The 23,332-nt window shown below is 42.7% G+C and overlaps 1 protein-coding gene across 1 annotated transcript in view; it reads left to right on the top strand.

Annotated features, from left to right (window-relative positions):
* Positions 1–23,332, top strand: part of LOC124613600 (neuroendocrine convertase 2) — a 1,535,239-nt gene that overhangs the window by 1,199,541 nt on the left and 312,366 nt on the right. The window contains exon 7 of the mRNA XM_047142315.1: positions 5,444–5,532. Coding sequence (XP_046998271.1) covers positions 5,444–5,532 — 89 coding nt within the window. The remainder of the gene's footprint in view (positions 1–5,443; positions 5,533–23,332) is intronic.

The following is a 23,332-nucleotide window of genomic DNA, read 5'->3' as shown; positions in this document are numbered from 1 at the left end:
AGTCTCGGTCGGGCACACAGTTTTAATCTGCCAGGAAGTTTCATATCAGCGCACACTCCGCTGCAGAGTGAAAGTCTCATTCATGATATGATATAATTTAGACATGCTATCTGTATGGTGCGAGAAGTAGCAATTGACTCTGAATAATGAAAAGTGTTAATCCATGTACAGGGTGACAATTAGTGAACCATTTGAAATAAAATAGTCATAACTTCTAAACGGTTTGCATCAGGACGTTCAAACTGCACGGTTGGCCGCGGGACATGTTGGGAATTAATAGGCACATTATGGTCTGGCGACTAAAACGACTTATATTTGGATGAGTTTGTCAATAAGCAAAATGGTCCCATTTGAAGAACTGAGAATCCGCATTTCGTGTTCGAGAAGTATCTTTGCTCTCAACGGGCGGCAGTGTGGTGTGCAATGTCCAGTCACGTAATAATCGGCGCGATATTCCTTGATGGCACAGTGACTACCGAACGATACATGAAAGTTTTGGAAGATGATTATATCCCCATCAACCAAAGTGACCGTGATTTCAACAGTATGTGGTTCATGCAAGATGAAGCTCGTCCCCATCCAAGCAAGAGAGTGTTTGATGCCCTGGAGGAGAACTTTGGGGACGGCATTCTGGCTCTGTGGTACCCAGAGGTCGCTGGGATGGGCGTCGATTGCAACTCCCACACATTCGACCCCTTTTTGTGAGGCTATATTAAAGACAAGGTGTACAGCAGCAACCCCAAATCAATTGCTGAGCTGAAAACAGCTACTCAGGAGGTCATCGACAACATCGATAATCAGACACTTCAGCGGGTCTTGTAGAATTTCGCTATTCGTCTGCGCCATATCATCGCCAATGACGCCAGGCATATCGAACATGTCATAACTTAGATCCGAATATCTGTAATGACGTTTACATGTTGAATGAAGTTTGTGCACGCCATACTTTGTAAATAATGTACATCTTTTCATACAGTTCAGTGATTGTCACGCTGTACATAGAGGTATCCTCTAAATATCGGATACACTATAAATTACACAAATCTACAGGGTGTAAATTCAAAAGAACACTTAAGAATTGCAATTACGAATAACTCATACTGGAACGATTACCTAGATAATGTTGCGAAGAAAGCAAACTAAAGACTACAAATTATTGTCAGAGCTCTGAGAAAATGCAATAGGTCTACTAGAGAGACTGCTTGCCCGATCTCCTCCAGACAGGATTGAGATCAAAAAATTTCAAGGGCAACTCGGCTCGTTTGAATTATCGTGGAATAGGGCAAAGTGTCACTGATGTACACGTGAACTGGAGTACCAATCATTAACACAAAGGCGTTTTCGCTGCAGCAGGATATTCTCATGATATTTGAGTCACCAATATTTTAATGTGTCCCACCTAAATATGGAGAAATGACCATCATAACAAAATAACAGGAATCACAGCTCGCATGGGAAGATCTAAGTGTTCGTTTCTCCCGTGCGCTGTTCAAAAGTCAAACGGTTGAGAAATAGCTTGAAGGTTTTTCGATGAAACCTCTGCCGGGTACTTAATTCTGAATTGTAAGGTAATCATGTAGATGTTGATGTAGATGTAAATGTAGATGGTTCCTTTCTGCTAGGACGTACTGCGTGTCTCAAAAGTTAAAAGCACCTTTTACATTTAAATATTCCTCAATTCAAACCGCGCACCAGCCAAAATGGCGCAATTTTGTCTCTAAGTATGTTTGTATCCTTAAATGCAGTGATTCAGTTAACCTCGATTCGCTTGTTCTCTCGTTAGTAGTTTTCGAACTAACCACTGATTTTTCTGAGAAATTCTTCTTTGTATATAACCTCAGTGTTTTCTCTTCCTCACATAACCAAAGAAAATACGTAGAGTGCTGTGTCAAATGCACTGATGGCCATTACGTTGCTACGAAGAGGACAAGGAAAATATGTTGATTTGGCATGATGTTTGTTACTTGTTTGTAGGTGGAGATGATTAGTGTTTTATTCCAACCACGCAAAGTAAGTTGGCGTAACGCTTTCTGAATAGTGTACGTAAGGAATTATTTCGCAGAGAAGATCTTTTCACATTTCATGTAAGAATTAGAAACGCCTTCCAGCACATATCTAAATTCGATAGCGGGAGCAATCGATGCCATGGCTCATAGTTCCGCGATATTGCTGCTCGCGATGGCGGGACTCCACAACTGTCTTGCGAACATGGAATCGATGAGCTCAGGAGAGCCATGCTCAGTGCCATGCAGGATCTCAATGACTACATGTGACTTGCGCCAGAGAGGACAAAAGTATTTTTCACTCGTCCATACAGGGTCCTACTGTCACGTCTCGTACATTTAATCAATAAAGGGGCTTTTTTTGCAGCTAGTCACGCACACAGATAGTATGATGACGACCCGTCTGTAAGGTGGCCGTTGTTGTGGTTTCCATTGACGGGGCAACAGAGAGACACGCCGCTAGTGGTGCGCCCAACGGCCACATTGACATAGGAGTAGCCCATACGAGCCTCGTTTCTGCATATACCTTCTCGATGGACGTATCCGTTTGGAGGCTCAGAAGACAACGAACACTGCTAGATTGCATTCGTCGTCATCACACGAGCTCAACAACGCGTGTGATGACATGCAGTGCGATTGTGTACAGAATACAGTAACTTCCGGTGCGCATAACTAGTAATTTGGAAAGCAGTTGCTACATATCTGACATGCTAAGACCGGCATCTGAGCACTATCTTCGAGGTATCTGTGGTAATAACTTTTAACAAGATAACGCAAGATTTCGTGTCTGCCGTACTGTTCTGACCATCCCGATGCAGAGGGTGTTCGGTTGTTGGCCTGAAGCCAAACCACTCTCCAGATCTCTAACCCACTGGAAACACCTGATCATGGAGTGCATAGAGGCTGGCATGGCGTTACTCGCCAACCATTACGATTGATGAGCTTCGCAGTAGATCTGAAACAACACAGAACGACGTATCCATATCTATCATTCAAATTCATTTCCATTCGATACCAAACATGGCTAGAGCAGTTGTTATCGCCCAAGGTGACAGCTCGGTGCGCTAGATTTCACAGCCTGAACGCCCCAAAATCGCCTGCAAATTTAATCATGTATTTTTCTGATATACAGTATAAGCACAATAAATAAAATTTCGTTGTTTGCTGTGCTTCCTCGTGTTTCCGAGTTATTTGCTGTCTGTAACGATAGCAGCTTTACACGTCCGAATAGCAGAGTGCGTCAGTGCGCCGCTTTCGGGATTTGGGGTGGAGAGTCTGTCCCGGATCGAATCCGCCTCGTGGATTCATGACGAGGATTGGTGAGCCGGCCAAGAGGATGTGGTTTAACCTGTTTCCCGCATCCATATAGACAAATAACGGGCTGGTACACACACCCTGCCTCGGTTATAAGATTCACAAACATTCAGTTAAACGTTCTCACATTTGAACATGAAGTCTATATTAGACGCAGTCAGATGAGGCAGGCTACACACATTTCTCCCCGGGAGGAGCTGTGGCGTCAGGAAGGGGACATTCTGCCACCAACTTTCACCAAAAATACTTCAACCCATATAACAGCGCGGACCCTGTAGAGAAACGTAAAAAGACAAAGGAGGAGAGGAAGATGAATTACAGGTCTCAGCTTCATACTTCGTTGACAACTCTAATAATGAGAAAATTCATTATCAGTTAGTAAAAATATTCAGTTTACTCCCTTGTCCATGTGCCGACTAAAATATGAATGGTGCAAAGTACTCTGGGATATCTTAGAAATCAGCTACGAATGGCTCATTTCAGTATAGTCACAGCAGCTCTGATAAAGATTACCGAATCAATAAATCATAAAAGTATTGTTCTTATAAAGAATACAGTAAGCACTTACAGTTTATTTCTATGTATGATTAATAGTTCTACAAATGCGTAAAATAACCTGTAGTACAGTGTCCATGATCAAGTTGTCATGATCAAGGTGTCGATCAACCACATTAAAAAGTGTTAATAGAAGTGTGGAGATGATTGTATGCATATAGAACAATGGGATAAGATTACTAGTATTCTGAGTTATGAAGCGTGTGTACATGTTTTAACGTCGATGTAAAAGTAGTATGTAGCGTCTTGCTTTCCTACTTCTTGCTGCGAGGGAACCATTTCTACACACCACTTCGCTCTAACGTCTTTATCAGGCTTAACTTATCTCAGCCCAAGCATTAGAATTTGGACGAGAACATTTCACTCTGTGCTTCAGTGAAAGTCTGTCGGTACAAATCTTACCAGAAAGTATGGAAACACAATTTTCCTCCTCCTCCACACTCTCCGAATTTTGGGATTTCATGTAATTGATTTTATTTGTGATTCCCTATTCGTTAAGAAAAAGTGTGACAATCGGCACGTTTTGTCGAAGTGGGGTGACGCCTGTTGAGGAAAAGAACAAGAAACTTGTAATTACAGACGTAACAGCTGATATTACTCTCGTGACGATCTGTATTGCATATTTTATTTCATACTGGTCGTTAGAACATTGCCAAAGAGTCATGAAACCTGCTCTTCAAATAAACTACAATCGAATATGTTTACAGTTATTATCCAATTATTTTATCATTGTGAACTTCCGTTTACATTATCACAGTACACAAAGCATAAAATGGGAACCATGTACTTGACAACGTGATGGAATTACACTAGCTTGGAAAAAAAACACATAACGTACTGCGTAGCAAAGCGAGCATAAAAAGTGGGCTAGTAAAGGCAAAGAGGGCATACTTCGGTAAAAGAAGCCAATTACTGTCAAATATAGGTCTTAAATTGATGAATAATTTTCTGAGAACCTACGTCTGGAGTACAGAGAGTGAAACAAGGGCCTCCACGGCTGTATCCCATCGCATGCAGGATTGCGGAGACAATCTGGCTTCAAGTAATTGGCTTCCGGACTCGAATCTTGTTAAGGAGAACCGTTTCTGTGCGTCTTTAATTCGTTTCTGAAATACAGCCTCACAACAGTGAGTGCCACTGCATGCGCTGAATTTAATGAATATTTCGGGACTACTTGAACAAGCAATACGCAGTTTCCACCCTCTCCAACGAATGAGGAAAAAAGAACAACGAGGCGTGGGAAAGGGTTTCTGATAACATCCAAAGACTCCGGAGAAGAACATATTCGCTGTTAGTCTGTACACCAATTTTTTGTTAGCAGTAACATTGAGTGCTGTTATGAATTATTACTGATCATAACTACTTGTCGCTAGGCGTAATTTTACACAGCACAGAAATATAAAACCATATTTTACAATATAAATAATGCCAATATGTATTTTAAAATATTAATAAACACACAGATCATGAAGTCATTCAGATATATTTTCCAGGAAAGTCCAAAGAGTATTACTCATATACGTCTCTGTTGTGTTGTTACAAACTAGTTTTCTATCTTTGTTGTGTTGCAGTCACGGGACCCGTTGTGCTGGCGAGGTGGCAGCTGCCAGGGACAATGGGGTCTGCGGTGTGGGCGTGGCCTATGACTCCAAGATAGCTGGTAGGTGTACTACTTACTATATATTTCTGAAGCTTTGCTCCATCATTAGACTACAATTTAGGTTCTTAGCTTACTCAGTGATCTCTGGAAAGCAATGCTGTCGAAAATTCTTTAGCTCATTGTCATTTTCATTGTGAATTTCTCTCTAAAGCTTAGTGTTTTTTATTTACGCTCTTGCATTGAGGGTATACAGTCTGGTAAAAAGAATATTACTTGCTTGAGAAAAAAACCTACATTCCCACGGTAACGGAAGTAATACGAGGAAACACAAATATAAACTGTTTGGTCTTTGCGCTTCGTGAGTCCACAGCCGAGTCCAAAGTTGTCGATTGCCTGTACTTATCTCATTACTTCAGCCTTTGAATCAGGCTGTAACAGCTTAAACCTCTTCGTCGTGATATTATAGACACTTACATACTCCTATTTCATTATCAGTGTCACATACCAGATACCACACTCTTTGAAAAACAATGACAAACTGTTTCGACCGGATGTTACAAACTAAATAAGTCAATTTTGATACCATCGAACCGAAAGAAGATAGCTGTTTCACACGCTCGGTAAAATCATCCTCCTGCGCTTATCATTTTCGCAACATGAGACGTCGCTCCATAATTTGCTTGCAACGGATCTGTACCCTGGAGAAAGTATCTCACTGTAAGGCTGCAGAGAGGAGCTGCTATTTAAACCAGCTTGGTAACATGGAAAGTGGTGTTACCCCACTCGTTCCTCAGGTTCGCTGCCAACGAATTCCCGCAAACACACTGTTGCATACCTGTCAGAAAAAGACATGGGTTGAACATGATTCATCCGAAATACTTTCCTCCGGCATAGTGAGTACGTCTGCACCTCAATGACACAGTGTAACAGGCAGCGACGATAATAAATAAAACCGATTGATTGCTGACAAGATAGCATAGATATGGTCGGTTAGCGGCCTGCATCACATAAACCAAAGGAGTAAAACAGAAAGGATGAGTAGAGAGAGAAGATGGAGTCATCGATAACACTGGTCAACGAAACAATGTTTTTGGTTTAATTTTTGTTAGATAATAGCTTAATCTACCCGCCAGGTTGGCCGAGAGTTCTAATGCGCTGCTTCCTGGACTCTGGTAGGCGCGCCGGCCCCGGATCGAATCCGCCCGGCGGCTTAACGACGAGGGCCGGTGTGCCGGTCAGCCTGGATGTGGTTTTTATGCGGTTTTCCACATCCCCTAGGTGAATACAAGGCTGGTTCACAAAGGTACATGTATCACATTGGAACAACCGAAATAAAATGTTCAAACGTACCTATGTTCTGTATTTTACTTTACAAAACCTACCTGTTACCAACTGTTCGTCTAAAATTGTGAGCCATATGTTTGTGTGACTATTAGAGCGCCATCTATCACAATGCGAAAAAAGTGGTCCAACTAAAACATTCATGTTATTTACGTACTACACTAATATGTAATAAAAATGGGGGTTCCTATCTTAAAAAAAACGCACTTGATATCCGATTGACCTATGGCAGCCCCATCTAGTGGGCCAACCATAGCGTCATCTGGTTTCCCACTTCAAGCTAGACGAGTTTCGTTCTTTGTAGTTTTTTTCGTTTGACGCTCATTTCGTGAGATATTTGGCCCGGTCACGATCAGTGGACCACCCTGTATACAGGCCACAGAGGTCCCCTAAACTACGGGCGGGTGTTTTATGGACGCAGAATTGGCTCTCGACAAATGTGTTCCATCGGGCTCAAATTAGGGGAATTCAGTGGCGAAGACATACGCATGAATTCACTATCACGTTCATCAAACGAATGTAGTAAGATTCCAGCCTTCTGACTAGGTCCTTATTCTGCTGGAAAATGGTGTTGCGATCGGGGCATGAAGGGATACAGGTGTTCCGCAATAATGTTCATGTAATCCACAGCTTTCATGGTGCGTTCGATTACTGCCACGGGTCCAATGGAAGGCCAGGTCGATATCCTCCACAGCATAATACTGTCCGCATCAGTCAGCATCAGTAAGGCAGATCATGTTTGGAGCCGCCGTTAGCCTGGATGGCGGCGTGTCCAGGTACTTCATTCGGCATGGACTGGCAAGAATCGTGATTTATACGACCGGACACGTTCCCATAGATCCACGGTTCAATCTCCATGCTCCTGTAATCCTGTGCCCACTGCAGTTGATCGTCGTCTGCTCAACATAGAAACACACAGGGGTCGTCTGCTCCGGACCCCCATTATCAAGAAAGTATGGAGAACGATGTCCCCAAAACTCTTCTACAAAGTACCTGCACCAACATCCTACACTCTCGTGTAAACTGCCACAGATCGTCGGATCGCCTGCCTTGCTTTACAGAGAGGGCTAACCTCCAAAATCCATATTCCGTGATGAGGTGTGGATGTCTAACACTTTGTCGCTTACTCGTGGTTTCACTGTTCTTCAACCTCTTCCACATATGCTCGCGACAGTAGCACGCGAACGACCCACCACCTCCGCCGTTTCCAAGATGCTCGTTCCTAGGCTCTCAGCCATAATCTATCCTTTGTCACGGCTCTTACGTCGGTGGATTTCGCCGTTTATGACCTGTACCGTCGCTAGAATTCTCCATTGCTCTCTGCTCTGCTAATATAAATTCGTTATCGAGTCTCGTGCTCGCAGTGTGCTAACAGGAAGCGTTCACTCTCGTAAGGGGCAATGGTCACTATGTTTTGGTTGATCACTGGTGTGTCCATAGGCCTACAATTCCTTTTTATTTTCTCATTACAGCATTTAATTCGGCTTATAGGCTTCGACAATCAGTGTCAGTTTGAATAAAATCCTTCGGATGGTAAGCCAACTCATTACGAATCAATAAAACATCTATAAATCTAAGTCGCTGTTATCTTGGCAGTGCTTCTCTTCAGGGCGACTAAACCGTTGTTGAGCAAAAGCTTGAAACGTCAATTATACGATTTAGTGTTTTCATAGTGGATCGGCCTGATTCCCAAAAGGACTTTATTCACATTTAGTAAGTGAGCACCGCCGTTCTGGCTTCAGACGGCGGAATTCAAATAGCTCTTCAGTTAGCATCACAAGAATGAATACACACCACTCCAGTCCTCCCATCAAGGGAAAAGCCTTGTTACCAGGAATCGAACCTTGGTCCACTGCGTGCGAATCAGCCACGCTGAGTAGCATCTACAGATGCGAACTTTATATTCACATTGAAAATAACTTTATGTCCTATGAACTGCCTGTGATACATCTTGCTGAAACGACCAAAAGTGGTCTCTGATTGATGCGTCTTTCAGCGGCGCTATCCCAGAGTGTCCATTACTTTAGTGTCTTGATCAAAATTCCCCCATTGTTGCTCACATAACCGAAATTTTCCAAGAAAAATATCAAGGAGACCGTTCATCAGGTAGCATAGCTTCACGAACTTTTCGAGCATGTGGCTAAAATAGAAATATGATGTGTAGATAGTAACTTGATAACTTTGTGTGTGAATTATATCTGAATTAAATTGTTCGTAACCAATCACTAAACTTCAATCCATATAAATTATGCCTTTCTCCCTCTCACCCAGTCATTGTTTGCTCAAATGTGGAATGGATTATAATTTCTGAATGTCAGGTACAACAAACACAACTTCAAATTTCACTTCTGACAGATCATCATCTACGACAAGTGAAATTTGAAGGATGTTTTTTGTAACTGACATTCGAAAATTCTCCCAGTGTTTTTTACACATTTCCCTTATCATTAATACAGCAAATCTAAAGACTTGTATTCTATTTTCTTTTTGATAATTTTGAGAGATATTTGACACGTACGTGTCATACCGTAAGTGGCGCCCATGACTTATCCTGATTATCAAGTTTATTTCCAAAGTATGAAGCGTATGTTTCATTCCCTAAGTCTGTAATATATACACTCATAAGCCAAAATATTATGACCATTGACCACCACGACGTTGGATGCCGCCTGGTGGCGTTGCATTCACGTGACAAGACTATGTAGGCGGAGCAGACACGGACGTCGCCCCACCCTAGTGAAAATGTGGGCTGCAAATAAGGAAAACCATTGTGATGAGCGACTTTGACAAAGGGCAGATTGTTATTACGCTAAGCCTGTTAACTAGAATCTCGAAAACTGCGAGGCTGGTGGAATGTTCCCGTGCTACTGTCGTGATCATCTACAGAAAGAGGTAGAAGGACAGCGAAACTATGACTAGGCGCTAAATGGTTGGACGGCCACGGTTCATCATAGAACGTGGCTCTGGCTCTGAGCACTATGGGACTTAACATCTGTGGTCATCAGTCCCCTAGAACTTAGAACTACTTAAACCTAACTAACCTAAGAACATCACACACATCCATGCCCGAGGCAGGATTCGAACCTGCGACCGTAGCAGTCGTGCGGTTCCGGACTGAGCACCTTAACCGCGAGACCACCGCATAGAACGTGGGTTCGGTGGCTTGTCTCCCCTTTAAAGGAGGATAGATGGTGTTCTGTGGCATCTCCACCGAAAGAGCACAATACTGATGCACGCGCAAGTGTTTCGGAACACATCGTTCATTGTATATTGCTGAACATAAACGTCTGCAGCGGACCATGCCTACGTATTCACATTTGGGCACGGCGACCATCGGGTTTTACCTTCGATCAATGGAAATGTGTCGGCTCTTCGAGTAAATCATATTTTTGCTTCACTAGGTCGATGGTCGTTTTCACAAACGTCATCATCAAGGTGAACGGAGGCTCGTAACGTGCAGCTGGTGGGAGCAGTACTATACTATGGGAGACACTCTCTTGCGCTTGCATGAGGCCTGTGGTAGTAAACACTGACTCACTGACAGCTGCGAACCACTTGCATCTCTTTATGCATGCGATGTAGTCTTTCAGCAATATAACTGTCCGTGTTTCGGAGCCAGAACCTTGCTGCAGTGGTTTGAGAAGCATTATAGTAAACTCTAGTATTTTTCTCAGAGGCCAAATTCGCCTGATGTAAATCCTCTGGACTCCGTCTGGGTCACTATAGGGCGCCATCACCACGTACACAAATGAGCGGCTCACTATTAACGCGACTCACATGAACTGCTTGTGAACTTCTAATGCCACATAGCTCCACAAGCCTACCAACAAAATGTCGGATCCCACGCAGAACCAGTGATGTATCTCGATCCAAAGACGGACAAACAAGCTATCAAGCAGGTGGTCATAATGTTTTAGTTCATCAATGTACACAGCTGCCCCTACAGTGGGTTTTATGCAACCTGCAGTGGCTTCAAATAACACACGCAACGATTTCACATCCTCTCACTCGCTAAATGCAAATTGTTATCCTACAGAAAAAAATGAAGAGGACATACTTGTAGGAAATTTAATGTTGTTAAATTTTCTACTGGGATGCGTTCTCCCCAGAGGCCGTAGTTTTCCAATTATTCAAGACAAACATACGTAAGTGACCTTTAAATGCTTTTTTTTCTTGAATCACTAAAACCGTATCCTCGTACAAAATTTAACTACATTAAACTTCCAACAAGAAAAGTCTCATTCGTTTTTGTTTTAGGACTAATAGCTGGCACGTAGAGAATGTGAGAATATGAAAATCTCACACATGGTTTTTGATGGCATTGCGGCTGTGTATATATTATTGAAATCTTTAAAAGGAGCATATTTTCAAATACTGGTCATTAATTGTATAAAATGGATGTGAAATGTGGCGTTACGGTTATCATATTAAAAATTGGAACATTAAAAACCACAAAAATAAGCCACTTTCATTAAAAAAATTTCTTAGCTGACCTGCGTACTTCTTCCTAGCACTCCGTTAGTCACTTCTCAGGTATAACTGTTCTGAACAGTACACGTAAGTTCTTACCTGCGTGATATAAAAGATATCATCATTCAGGGCTGCGATTACGGCTGCCCTCATGAACGCTAAACAAAAACTCCAAAATAGCAATCTCGATCCAAACAGCAGCACCCTGACAAACATGTAAGCAAACGTCAGCGTGACTGCTCTTTTCAGCCTCTATTTAAAAACTCCTACCCACAGAAAAATAGTTGACTGACGAAACCGGAGATAATTTTTATGACCAAGCTAACTGAGTGTTACACTGCAGGAAATGCTGCAACCAGCCACAAGTGGTTGGTCGCAGTGTGTCCTGCAGTGTAATTTACAACAACAGATGCGGTGTTCTCCAACCATAATGGTTAAAATAACTAAGTGTATTTGCACTTCTGAAGGAATCCCTCTGTGAGTTTAAGTTGTTAGGCCCTGACGAATTGCCGTCTCCACGTAGTCCTAGCGTGCCAAACTGGCTTATTTTAACAGAAACAGAAAAATCGCGGAAAAATATCGCAATTTTGAGAATATCATTACTATTTCGTCTCGGGCTTTTTTGGAACATACGTAAAATTTATGATAAATTTTCATTACTTCGTAACTAATAACTTTTGGTAACGATTTTAGCTTAATTCACTTCTTCTGCTTGGTTTTAGACGACACTTAAACATGAACTGATGTCGTCACTCTTGTGGGTGTCGAATCACAAAATCATTTGGGCCAGATATCCGAACAGAAATGACCTCTCTCGTTGCACAATAGTTTACAAGGGTATCTGAGATGGCGCGACAAATTTTTGCGGAAAACTTTCAGTAGTTGCTATGACTTTAAGATGTTGCTATGAAATGAATGTTGTTCAGGTAAATAAAATATGTATCTTCGACCATTTATTCTTTACCTGAAAGTAAGCAGTTCGGTATTAACTACCAAATGGACAGATTTGATTCCAAGGGTTGCCCTGTGTAACATCCCACATATGTCACAGTAAAATAACGTTACCATTGCAGCAAATAGTTACCCATCAGACCTAATACAAGGAATCTTTCCTGATAAAAATGTAAATTTCTCTTATTCTTCAATGATCTAAATTTGAAAAGGAATTAGGGGAGACAGCAGGAGCAAATTCGAATGTATTATGACGAGATCTAAAAACGGGAAGATGCAACGTTGAAACAACGCATGTAATCAAGGTCTTGCTACGCGCTGCCTCCATCCCGCTTGCTACGGAGACAATTAAATGCAAATTCAGCTTGCTCCGTCTGCTTAATGCCTGGCAACGCTAAACACAGGGCAGGCGCAGCAACGCCAGACCTGTGGTTTAGCAGTAATTGCTACCAGCCGCAGTTACAACTTGTCTTGTTCATCTGAAACCTTACAGCTACCTATTAGGACTACCTTTTGATGTTTCTTGAGAGACCGCTAGACTTCTACGCTAATCGAACTCTTTTACATGCGTACTTCCCTTGTTTGCGTCTTCCTTGGATCAACCTCGCAGTACTTTACTAGTCACTGAGCGGGCACATACCGAAGCCACTGCATCTCTACATCAGTAAGAATCGATTTGGTAAGATCTGTATGGGACATTCATGTTCTGCATTTCCAGTGCAGCATATGTTTCTCGTCTGCCTGTGTGTGTAGTACGAATTTAACTCAGATATTTTGTTGGTAAATATCCTTCATCAAATATATGTCCACAGTACGATCCGATATGCTCGGATGTTGTTATAAGGAGCGATCGAAAAGTTTCCGTTCGAAGGCAGTAAACTCCGGAACATGTATGCCAATCAGGCGAAACCGTCGTTACCATTTAGGCAATCATCGTACCGGCGTTCCATGCTGAAGATAATCGTTTGATAAAACACCGCGTCGTGCAGAGTGAAGAAGTCCGCAATTGCCTGTTGCACATCCTCGTCCAACAAAAAAAAATGGTTCAAATGGCTCTGAACACTATGGGACTTACCTTCTGAGGTCATCAGCCCCCTAAAACTTAGAACTACTTAGACCTAACTAACCTAAGGACATCACACACATCCATGCCCGAGGCATGCGGTTCCAGACTGTAGCGCCTAGAACCGCTCGGCCAATCCGGCCGGCCCTCGTCCAACAGGAATCGTCGACCCTTCAAAGCCTTTTCTGAAGGACCGAAGGCGTGACAATCGCATCGAAAGAGATAAACTCTATAGAGCGGATGCTCGATCGTCTTCCACGTGAGCTGACGTAACTTTGTTGTTACGACATGTGGAATGTGGGGACGTTATCATGAAGCAGCAGCATCGCTTGGCACACCATTCCACAACGTTGGTTGTCGACTGACATACGCTACATACACATTCTTCCTTCTCCGTTGGATGTCTACCAGTATTTGCCCTTCGGCAACCAAGAAAAGAATAACAGCACGTTGGTCTGCTTGGAAGCATTTGGTAATAACGATGTTGCATATACGCTGCAGCAACGGTCTCAAACGGAAACTTTATGACAGCCCCTAATAGAGGAGTTTATCACAAGCACTCAATTTCCGACGGAACGATTTAAATTCCTTTCTTCATATTGTCTTCGTTGTCTTTCGTCCATGATTTTTGAGCTGTTTGTGAGTCTTCAATAGCTTCCCTGGCGCCAGAAAGTTTCACTTATCACCAAAAAATTGTGGACTGACCCAATAACTTTCTATGATGCAACGTTTTTTTAAGCAACGAAGGTACATTTTTCTGACTGTGCAGTTATTTCTAGCGCTGTATGACATACGAGAATTCTCTCGGCTCGAACAGTAATTCGATGTTGTTGATAATTCTTCCGGGTTATATGGCCGTGGTCCATGGACCACGACCATATAACTCGGATTCCATGGACCACGGCCATATAACCCGGAAAAATTATCAACAACAGTACCATCCGGTCGTGAAAGCCTTCATTGTATGAGTAATTCGATGTTCCTATTGTATTTAGAAGCTTTAGGTACCACTTTGATTAGGACGGGGACAGCATTCGACTGTGTTACTATTAGTTTGCCCACTATCTGGTTTCAAAAATGTACTTGAGGTTTCTCAGCAAAATGCATGAAACAACACGCAGAGTAACAGAAATCACATTTGGCGAAATCAGTGTCTGGGCAATCCTGAGAATCAAATTCTGAGCTGCAAAATCAAATGCCACTTGAATCATATTCCTGAATTCAGCAACATGTGCTGGTTATGAATAACCCAATGCATTTTCATTTTTCAAATTATATTTCCTAATTTAGTATCGACGTCACTGCAGAGAATCGTTGTAGTGTCTATTATCCTTCTTACATGCATTTTATATTGCAGGAAGAAACATACATCCAGAGGCTGTACATATTCTGTTGTTTCTGGCAGAATGATGATGCATTAAATGTCTTTACCCACAAATGAATCATTTCCTATTGTTGTGTCTTTGTGAGCTCGCCAGGAATCACAAAGTGGTATACACTTCTAGTTATTTCCGACAATGTCATTAAAGTCGTTCAGAAAAAAACGATTTTAATTGGTTTTTGACATTTTCGCACTTTTGCTAGCCTCCAAATGTATATTTTGTGAAAAACTTTCTTCTATAACCATTTTAACTTTCGGTCCAAAAGATTTTCCTGAAGACAAATACACAGTTTTTTTGTTAGTTGTCTCATTGAAAATCCAACATCCATTCCACTCGCATAACAGTGAGTTGTGTGCAAACTGGACCAGACTGTTAATTTTTTCCCCTTTTTTAGATAGAGCCGCACCAGAAATTTTTTCATAATTAAATCCACTTTGATCAGTGTTCCAAGTACAGTATGGTTGTATCTAGAAACTTGTGGTTTTCCGATTTACTTCTTCGATAAAACGGTCCGCAGACTGGGGACTATCTTAGTCTTTCTGTACACTCTGGGTTTCATGAAAGCAGTGATGTGTGTACGGCATATTCTGTATTCATTGTCGAGACATGCTATGACAGCTATAGAACGTGTAAACTCTGTGTTCTCTGATTTCTCTTACTTTTTGCATTGCCAAATTGAGGTGCCTGTAATGGACACATTTTCCTTCATTTCTTACCATGTCAAATTGGGATATCTCCAGTTCTTTGGTTGCCTTGTTTCCTCGAAATGGTTGTTGATTAAGTCTTCTTTACTACACAATTAAAAAATATTACTTTGATGTTCGATGTGCTTTTTATAGATGTATACCTCTTCAGTAACGAGCTGTAGGTCGCAACTTTACGTGGTGGTGCATGATAATCATAAAAAATGCGTTCAAGATGTTCTTCCGAAATTTTTTTTTGTACACTAACAGTATTGGATTTCCAAACGTTAAGGGTTTCATTCATTTTTGTTCTATGTATATTACTGGCACACGTATACTAAAAACGTCAACTAATTGTTGGGATAACTGATCGACTGGTCTGTTAACAACCCTGCAAGATGTTGTGTACATACGAAAGGCAACAGAATCATACGCCGTCGCATGAGTGGCTAGGAACGTGAGAGGCGTCTGTGTACAAATGTGTAAATAAATTCCTCTTCGAGGTGAGAGCCGTTCCTTCTGAGTCGAACAGGATACCATTAACAATTAATTCGAACATAACTGGACTGTTTCTCCTACTCACTCATATAAACTAATATTCATTCAGATTTAACACAAGGCGTCATTCGCCGCACAAAATAACCCTTAACCTCTTGACAGTCACTCAATGATTACAACTTCTATACACAGGGTGTTCAAAAAAAGTGTCAAACACTTTAAGAGGTGGTAGTACTCACCGAAACAACGAAAATAAAGCCGGCAAACATGGGTCCGCAAATGCATACTTACTGCGATAAACCCTTGTTTATAAGAGGTGCTCATCGTGGCGTCCATTCATGACAATGCACCCCTCTGTTCCCAGGCGTAAGGAGTGGTGCACCCTTTGAAGTCCACACGGTTGCTGTATCTGTACCTGCTGGCACGCATTGAAGACGCGACCCTGTAGTGTTCGCACATCATTGGCGTGGTGTAAACCAATTCCTTCAAGTGTCCTAATAAAAAAAATGACTCTGAGCACTATGGGACATAACATCTGAGGTCATCAAATGGCTCTGAGCACTATGGGACTTAACATCTTAGGTCATCCGTCCCCCATAACTTAGAACTACTTAAACCTAACTACCCTAAGGACATCACACACATCCATGCCCGAGGCAGGATTCGAACCTGCGACCGTAGCGGTCGCGCGGTTCCAGACTGAAGCGCCTAGAACCGCTCGGCCACAGCGGCCGGCAGTGCCTCAATAACCAAACGTCTAGGGGATTAAGGTCTGGGGAAAGAGCAAGCCAAAGTGTCGGGGCCCTCCGACAAATCCAGCGGTCCTGAAATGTCTGCGTCAGATGTTCGCGCACATTGTGACGAAATTGTGCTGAGGCGCCATCATGCATGAACCACATTTGTATTCGTTGTTGCAGTGGCACAGCCTCCAACAAGGTAGGCAATACTTCAATGAGAAAGTCGAGATAATGCGCCCCGACTAACCTTTGTGGTAGCACGTATGGCCCTATTACTAGTCGGCCGGAGTGGCCGTGCGGTTCTAGGCGCTTCAGTCCGGAACCGCGCTCCTGCTACGGTCGCAGGTTCGAATCCTGCCTCGTGCATGGATGTGTGTGCTGTCCTTAGGTTAGTTAGGTTTAAGTAGTTCTAAGTTCTAGGGGACTGATGACCTCAGATGTCAAGTCCCATAGTGCTTAGAGCCATTTGAACCATTTTTGAGCCCTATTACTCTATCGTCAAGTAAGCCTGCCCATACATTGATTGAGAATCGGTGTCAATGCCCTCTTTCCTGAATTGCTTTGAGATTTACATCTGCCCGTCCATGCTAGCTATGGAAATGCACAACACCAGCACCTGTGAACTCTTCTTCATCGGTAAATAAAAACTTCGATGTCAACATTGGATCTGTGGTACACGTCTGTAACAACCTGTCATGATGATCCTGTAGACTTAGGGCCGGAACACGCTGTAGATGATATGAGCATAGCAACTGTTCATTGAGTACGCCCGGTATTAGAGAATGGGACAAGTCTTCCGCTGCTGCTAATTGTTTCTTCTAGCGACGCAACATATGCTCCTCCATGTCAGGCATGCGGACTGTGCGAGGCCTTCCACTGTCAGTCTTCCGAGCTGCAAGGGTACCTGTGTCCTTCACTCGCCAGTGTCGAGGGCACGGGCTCTTAGGCTACGTCGATGTGCTAAACCACAGCAGAATATCGTATCCGTCATTTCACTTTTCGAGTAGTAGACTTCCATTGCAAACAAGTGGTGGAGGAGAGAAAATGTATATGTACTATACAATTTGTACGTACAAACAGCGCAATAACCGTAAACACCTAAGTGAATCCGCGTTTGGAAGAAGGTAAAACATCATGATACGTACCCAGGGTTGACAGTACTGTACAACATGACACGCAAACACGACGAAAACTAACGTAGCGTGCAACAAGACTCGGACCACACAATTGACTCCAGACAACTAAATGGTAGGTCGACTACTGTGAGTATGACATCATAATACCCTGATGACACATTTGACGGAAAAATGGTTCAAATGGCTCTGAGCACTATGCGACTTAACTTCTGAGGTCATCAGTCGCCTAGAACTTAGAACTAATTAAACCTAACTAACCTAAGGACATCACACACATCCATGCCCGAGGCAGGATTCGAACCTGCGACCGTAGCGGTCGCTCGGTTCCAGACTGCAGCGCCTAGAACCGCACGGCCACTCCGGCCGGCCATTTGACGGAGCGCGAAAGCAGCTACTGTGGTAATATCCGCAACAAAGCGCCGCACAGCACTTCCTTTAGAAAAGTATGCGCTTCCAGACACTTGTTTGTTGGAATTATTTTTCTTATTTCGATGTGTACCTCTGAAAGTATTCGACACGTTTTTTGAACACGCTGTATAACAGTGACGTCAGTTTGTCGATTGCTGTAGACAGCAGTAGCAGAAACATTAAGAATCTCAATGGCACGGTACACTAACAGGTGGCATTCAAGGGTTATATCTGAAATATTATTCCTGACAATCATAGATATCTTACTTTGTAGTTTCAATCCGACTCGCTTTTTGTAACTTAAACAAAACCACCGCTCTTTTCCTGGCTACACTCCGTTTCTAATGACCTTGTCTACGGGACGTTTGCTTTCATTTCCTGGCCACCCCAAAATCTAAGACAAGACTTTTCAGTTTAATGTATCTTACAATCCTCTGCCAATAAATAGCAATCAACAGATAACAGGAAAAATAACAGCTTAGCAAGCTTTTAATGACCTTGTCTACGGGACGTTTGCTTTCATTTCCTGGCCACCCCAAAATCTAAGACAAGACTTCTCAGTTTAATGTATCTTACAATCCTCTGCAAATAAATAGCAATCAACAGATAACTGGAAAAGTAACAGCTTAGCAAGCAATAAATAAGAATTACATGCAACGTTCGTCAGTCGCACTGAAGTGGCGGACACAATTTATTCAAGGTCACGCTTTTTTTACACGTTGTGACTTGTCGCTGACACGATCTTACTGTTGTGCAAATTTACTCATCACTGTTAAATGCTGTTGCACCCAGTTTTATGTGATTCCCAGCACTTCTTGTGGCACTGTAAAACACTAGCCCATATTTCGACGAAAAATTACAGTGTTAACAGGATTGTAAACCAGGAATGGACGATGTCTCTTCCTGGGACCCTACAGCGCAAATTTCACGTGCGACCCTGCTACTTGGCAGTACAACCGATATTCCGATTTGTCGATACACGCCCGTTTTTTTTTAAATTACCTTTCGAGAGGTGCTCATTCAGCCAGCTCTACAGTGGAATGTTAATTATGACGATGCGAACCTAAGGACAACGCAACATCCAGCTCCTGAGTGGAAAAAATTTTCCGACCTGGCCGATAATCGAACCCGGGCCTTATCACCTGTTAATCCGCCGCTTTGTCCGAGCAGATACCGAGGCGGACATTTGCATCCCGCTCACACCAGCCAGCAGTCGACTAATCGCAGTCTTCTTGTCAAAGGCAACAGAGACAGGACATAATGTGTGCCCTACATTATATTCTAAATAGGAACAAACATCTTTGAACACGCTAATGCTCAGTCTTAGACTTGAACACAGAATTGTATTCAACGCATATATTGATTAAATCCAGCTGATTCGCTTTTGCCGTCATCAGATTTATAAGAAAAAGATAAAACATAAATACATAGCAATTTGCTTATGCTTATTAACAAGCAGTTTAACAACAAATTTCGGATTTCTTAATACGTAGCAAAGAAAACTAAGATGAATACAGTGTATCTCATCACATAAAATACTGCCCTTGTAGTAGTAACAGCCAAACTGTGCTCTAGGGGAGCTGAATCTGGATTACGTACCCTTGACGGTAGTTTGCTGCAGAATAATTGAACATGTTCTTGGTGGGGCTACGATAAATTTATTTGAGACTGAAAAGCTTAGATAGCATTTGAAACGCACTGCTCATCCAAACCTCGGCCTGCCGTTTCCTCATACGATTTCCAAGGATAAAGAGCAACTAACACACTACATTCCTAGAATTCCGGAAAGCGATTGACACAGTGACCCACTGCGGACTATTATAGGTCAGAGTAAACGGAATTCATTTTCTGAAACGCGACTCGAAGACTTTTAAGCAGTTTAACAACAAATTTCGGATTTCTTAATACGTAGCAAAGAAAACTAAGATGAATACAGTGTATCTCATCACATAAAATACTGCCCTTGTAGTAGTAACAGCCAAACTGTGCTCTAGGGGAGCTGAATCTGGATTACGTACCCTTGACGGTAGTTTGCTGCAGAATAATTGAACATGTTCTTGGTGGGGCTACGATAAATTTATTTGAGACTGAAAAGCTTAGATAGCATTTGAAACGCACTGCTCATCCAAACCTCGGCCTGCCCTTTCCTCATACGATTTCCAAGGATAAAGAGCAACTAACACACTACATTCCTAGAATTCCGGAAAGCGATTGACACAGTGACCCACTGCGGACTATTATAGGTCAGAGTAAACGGAATACATTCTCTGATACGCGACTCGAAGACTTTTAAGTAAAAGAACTCATAATGTTGGCCCTGACAGCAAGTTCAATTAAAGACAAAGGTACCGTCAGGAGTGACCCACGGAGGGATGACAATGGCACGTTTGGTCTCAATACAGAGTGGTCCATTGATCGTGACCGGACCAAATATCTCACGAAATAAGCGTCAAACGGAAAAACTACAAAGAACAAAACTTGTCTAGCTTGAAGAGGGAAACCAGATGGTGCTGTGGTTAGCCAGCTAGATGACGCTGCCATAGGTCAAACGGATATCAGCTGCGTTTTTTTAAATGGGGACCCCCCATTTTTTATTACATATTCGCGTAGTACGTAAAGAAATATGAATGTTTTAGTTGGACCACTTTTTTCGCTTTATGATAGATGACGCTGTAATAGTCACAAACATATGAATCACAATTTGAGGCGAACAGTTGGTAACAGGTAGGTTTTTTAAATTAAAATACAGAACGTAGGTACGTTTGAACATATTATTTTGGTTGTTCCAATGTGATACATGTACCTTTGTGAACTTATCATTTCTGAGAACGCATGGTGTTACAGCGTGATTGCCTGTAAATACCACATTAATGCAATAAATGCTCAAAATGATGTCCGTCAATGCGCTGACGCATTTTGTCAGGAGTTGTCGGTGGATCACGATAGCAAATATCCTTCAACTTTCCCCACAGAAAGAAATCTGGGGACGCTAGATCCGGTGAACGTGTGGGCCATGGTATGGTGCTTCGACGACCAATCCACCTGTCATGAAATATTTTATTCAATACCGCTTCAAACGCACGCGAGCTGTGCCGGACGTCCATCATGTTGGAAGTACATCGCCATTCTGTCATGCAGTGGAACGTCTTGTAGTAACATCGGTACAAAATTACGTAGGAAATCAGCATACATTGCACCACTTAGATGGCCATCGATAAAATGGGGCCCAATTATCCTTCCTCCCATAATGCCGCACCATACATTAACCCGCCAAGGTCGCTGATGTTCAACTTGTCGCAGTCATCGTGGATTTTCCGTTGCCCAATAGTGCATATTATGCCGGTTTACGTTACCGCTGTTGGTGAATGACGCTCCGTCGCTAAATAGAACGCGTGCAAAAAATCTGTCATCGTCCGGTAATTTCTTTTTTGCCCAGTGACAGAACTGTACACGACGTTCGAAGTCGTCCCATGCAATTCCTGGCGCAGAGAAATATGGTACGGGTGCAACCGATGTTGATGCAGCATTCTCAACACCGACGTTTTTGAGATTCCCGATTCTCGCGCAGTTTGTCCGCTACTGATGCGCGGATTAGCCGCGACAGCAGCTAAAACACCTGCTTGGGCATCATCATTTGTTGCAGGTCGTGGTTGACGTTTCACATGTGGCTGAACACTTCCTGCTTCCTTAAATAACGTAACTATCCGGCGAACGGTTCGGACACTTGGATGATGTCGTTCAGGATACCGAGCAGCATACATAGCACACGCCCGTTGGGCATTTTGATCACAATAGCCATACATCAACACGATATCGACCTTTTCCTCAGTTGGTAAACGGTCCATTTTAACACGGGTAATGTATCGCGAAGCAAATACCGTCCGCACTGACTACTACAGCGCCATTTATCACAAAGCGAGAAAAGTGGTCCAACTAAAGCATTCATATTTCTTTACGTACTACACGAATATGTAATAAAAAATAGGGGTTACTATTAAATAAAAAACGCAGTTGATATCCGTTTGACCTATGGCAGCGCCATCTAGCGCGCCACCCATAACGCCATCTGGTTTCCCCCACCAAGCTAGACGAGTTTCGTTCTTCGTAGTTTTTTCGTTTGATCAGCGACTGTTTCCTGGTGGCGCCGTAGTATACCGGAAAACTTCGTCATTGAGTGACTGTAGAAAGATATCAGATTAGTTAGATAGAAAATCAGTTTGATATGATAAATTTCAGCTTGCTCTAAATGTGGAAAAATGTAAACAATTTAAATGAGTAGAAAAATTAACCAACCCTCTAATGTCCGAATACAGCAGTGGTCTGCTGCTTAATAAAATTGCTTCGATTACATATCTAAATTTAACGTTGCAAAGTGACGTGAAATGTAAAGAACAACTAAGGTCAGTTGTAAGTTAGGCGAAAGGTCGACTTCAGTTTCTTGGGAGAATTCTAGCAAAGTGTAGCCCACCTGTAAAGAAGAGCACGTACAGAACACTTAGCACCAACAACTGAGTACTACACATCAGATTAGAAAGAGATCTTGAAGAATTTCAGAGGCCTGTTGCTATATTTGCTACCGGTAGTTTCGATCAACAAGGGAGTATTTCGGAAGTGATCCATGAAGTCAGATGGGAATCCCTGGAGGGAAGACGACGCCCTTTTCACGAAACACTCGTCCGAAAGTTTAGAAAACCAGCATCAGTGACGAACTGCAGACCGTATCTACTCCCATCTGTGCAAATTTCCCGTAAGGATTGCGAAGACAAGAGAAGAAAAACCAGAGTTTTTACGGAATCATATAGACAGTCGTTTTTCCGTCCCTCCATTTGCGAGTGAAACAGGAGAGGGAATGACCAGCAGCAGTACAAGTAACCTCCACCATGCACCCACGGTATGGCGGCCTGCGGAGTTGGTATGCAGATACAGATTAATCGGTCGCAATGCGACGCTACGGTGAATATGGATTGCCATAGCAATAGAGCGGTAAGCAGCTGTAGCGAAACAATCATGCATCATAAGAAAACATTTACTAATTTAATGAGGCAAGAGTTTGTGCTCTGCCGGCCGCTGTTACCTAGCGGTTCTAGTCGCTTCAGTCCGGAACCGCGCGACTGGTACAGTCGCAGGTTCGAATCCTGCCTTTGGCATGGATGTGTGTGATGTCTTTAGGTTAGTTAGGTTTAAGTAGTTC

Source organism: Schistocerca americana, chromosome 4 (assembly GCF_021461395.2).
Source record: "Schistocerca americana isolate TAMUIC-IGC-003095 chromosome 4, iqSchAmer2.1, whole genome shotgun sequence".
Lineage (NCBI taxonomy): Eukaryota > Metazoa > Arthropoda > Insecta > Orthoptera > Acrididae > Schistocerca > Schistocerca americana.
Note: the sequence above shows the minus strand (reverse complement) of the source record. Positions and strands in the feature narration are given on the sequence as shown.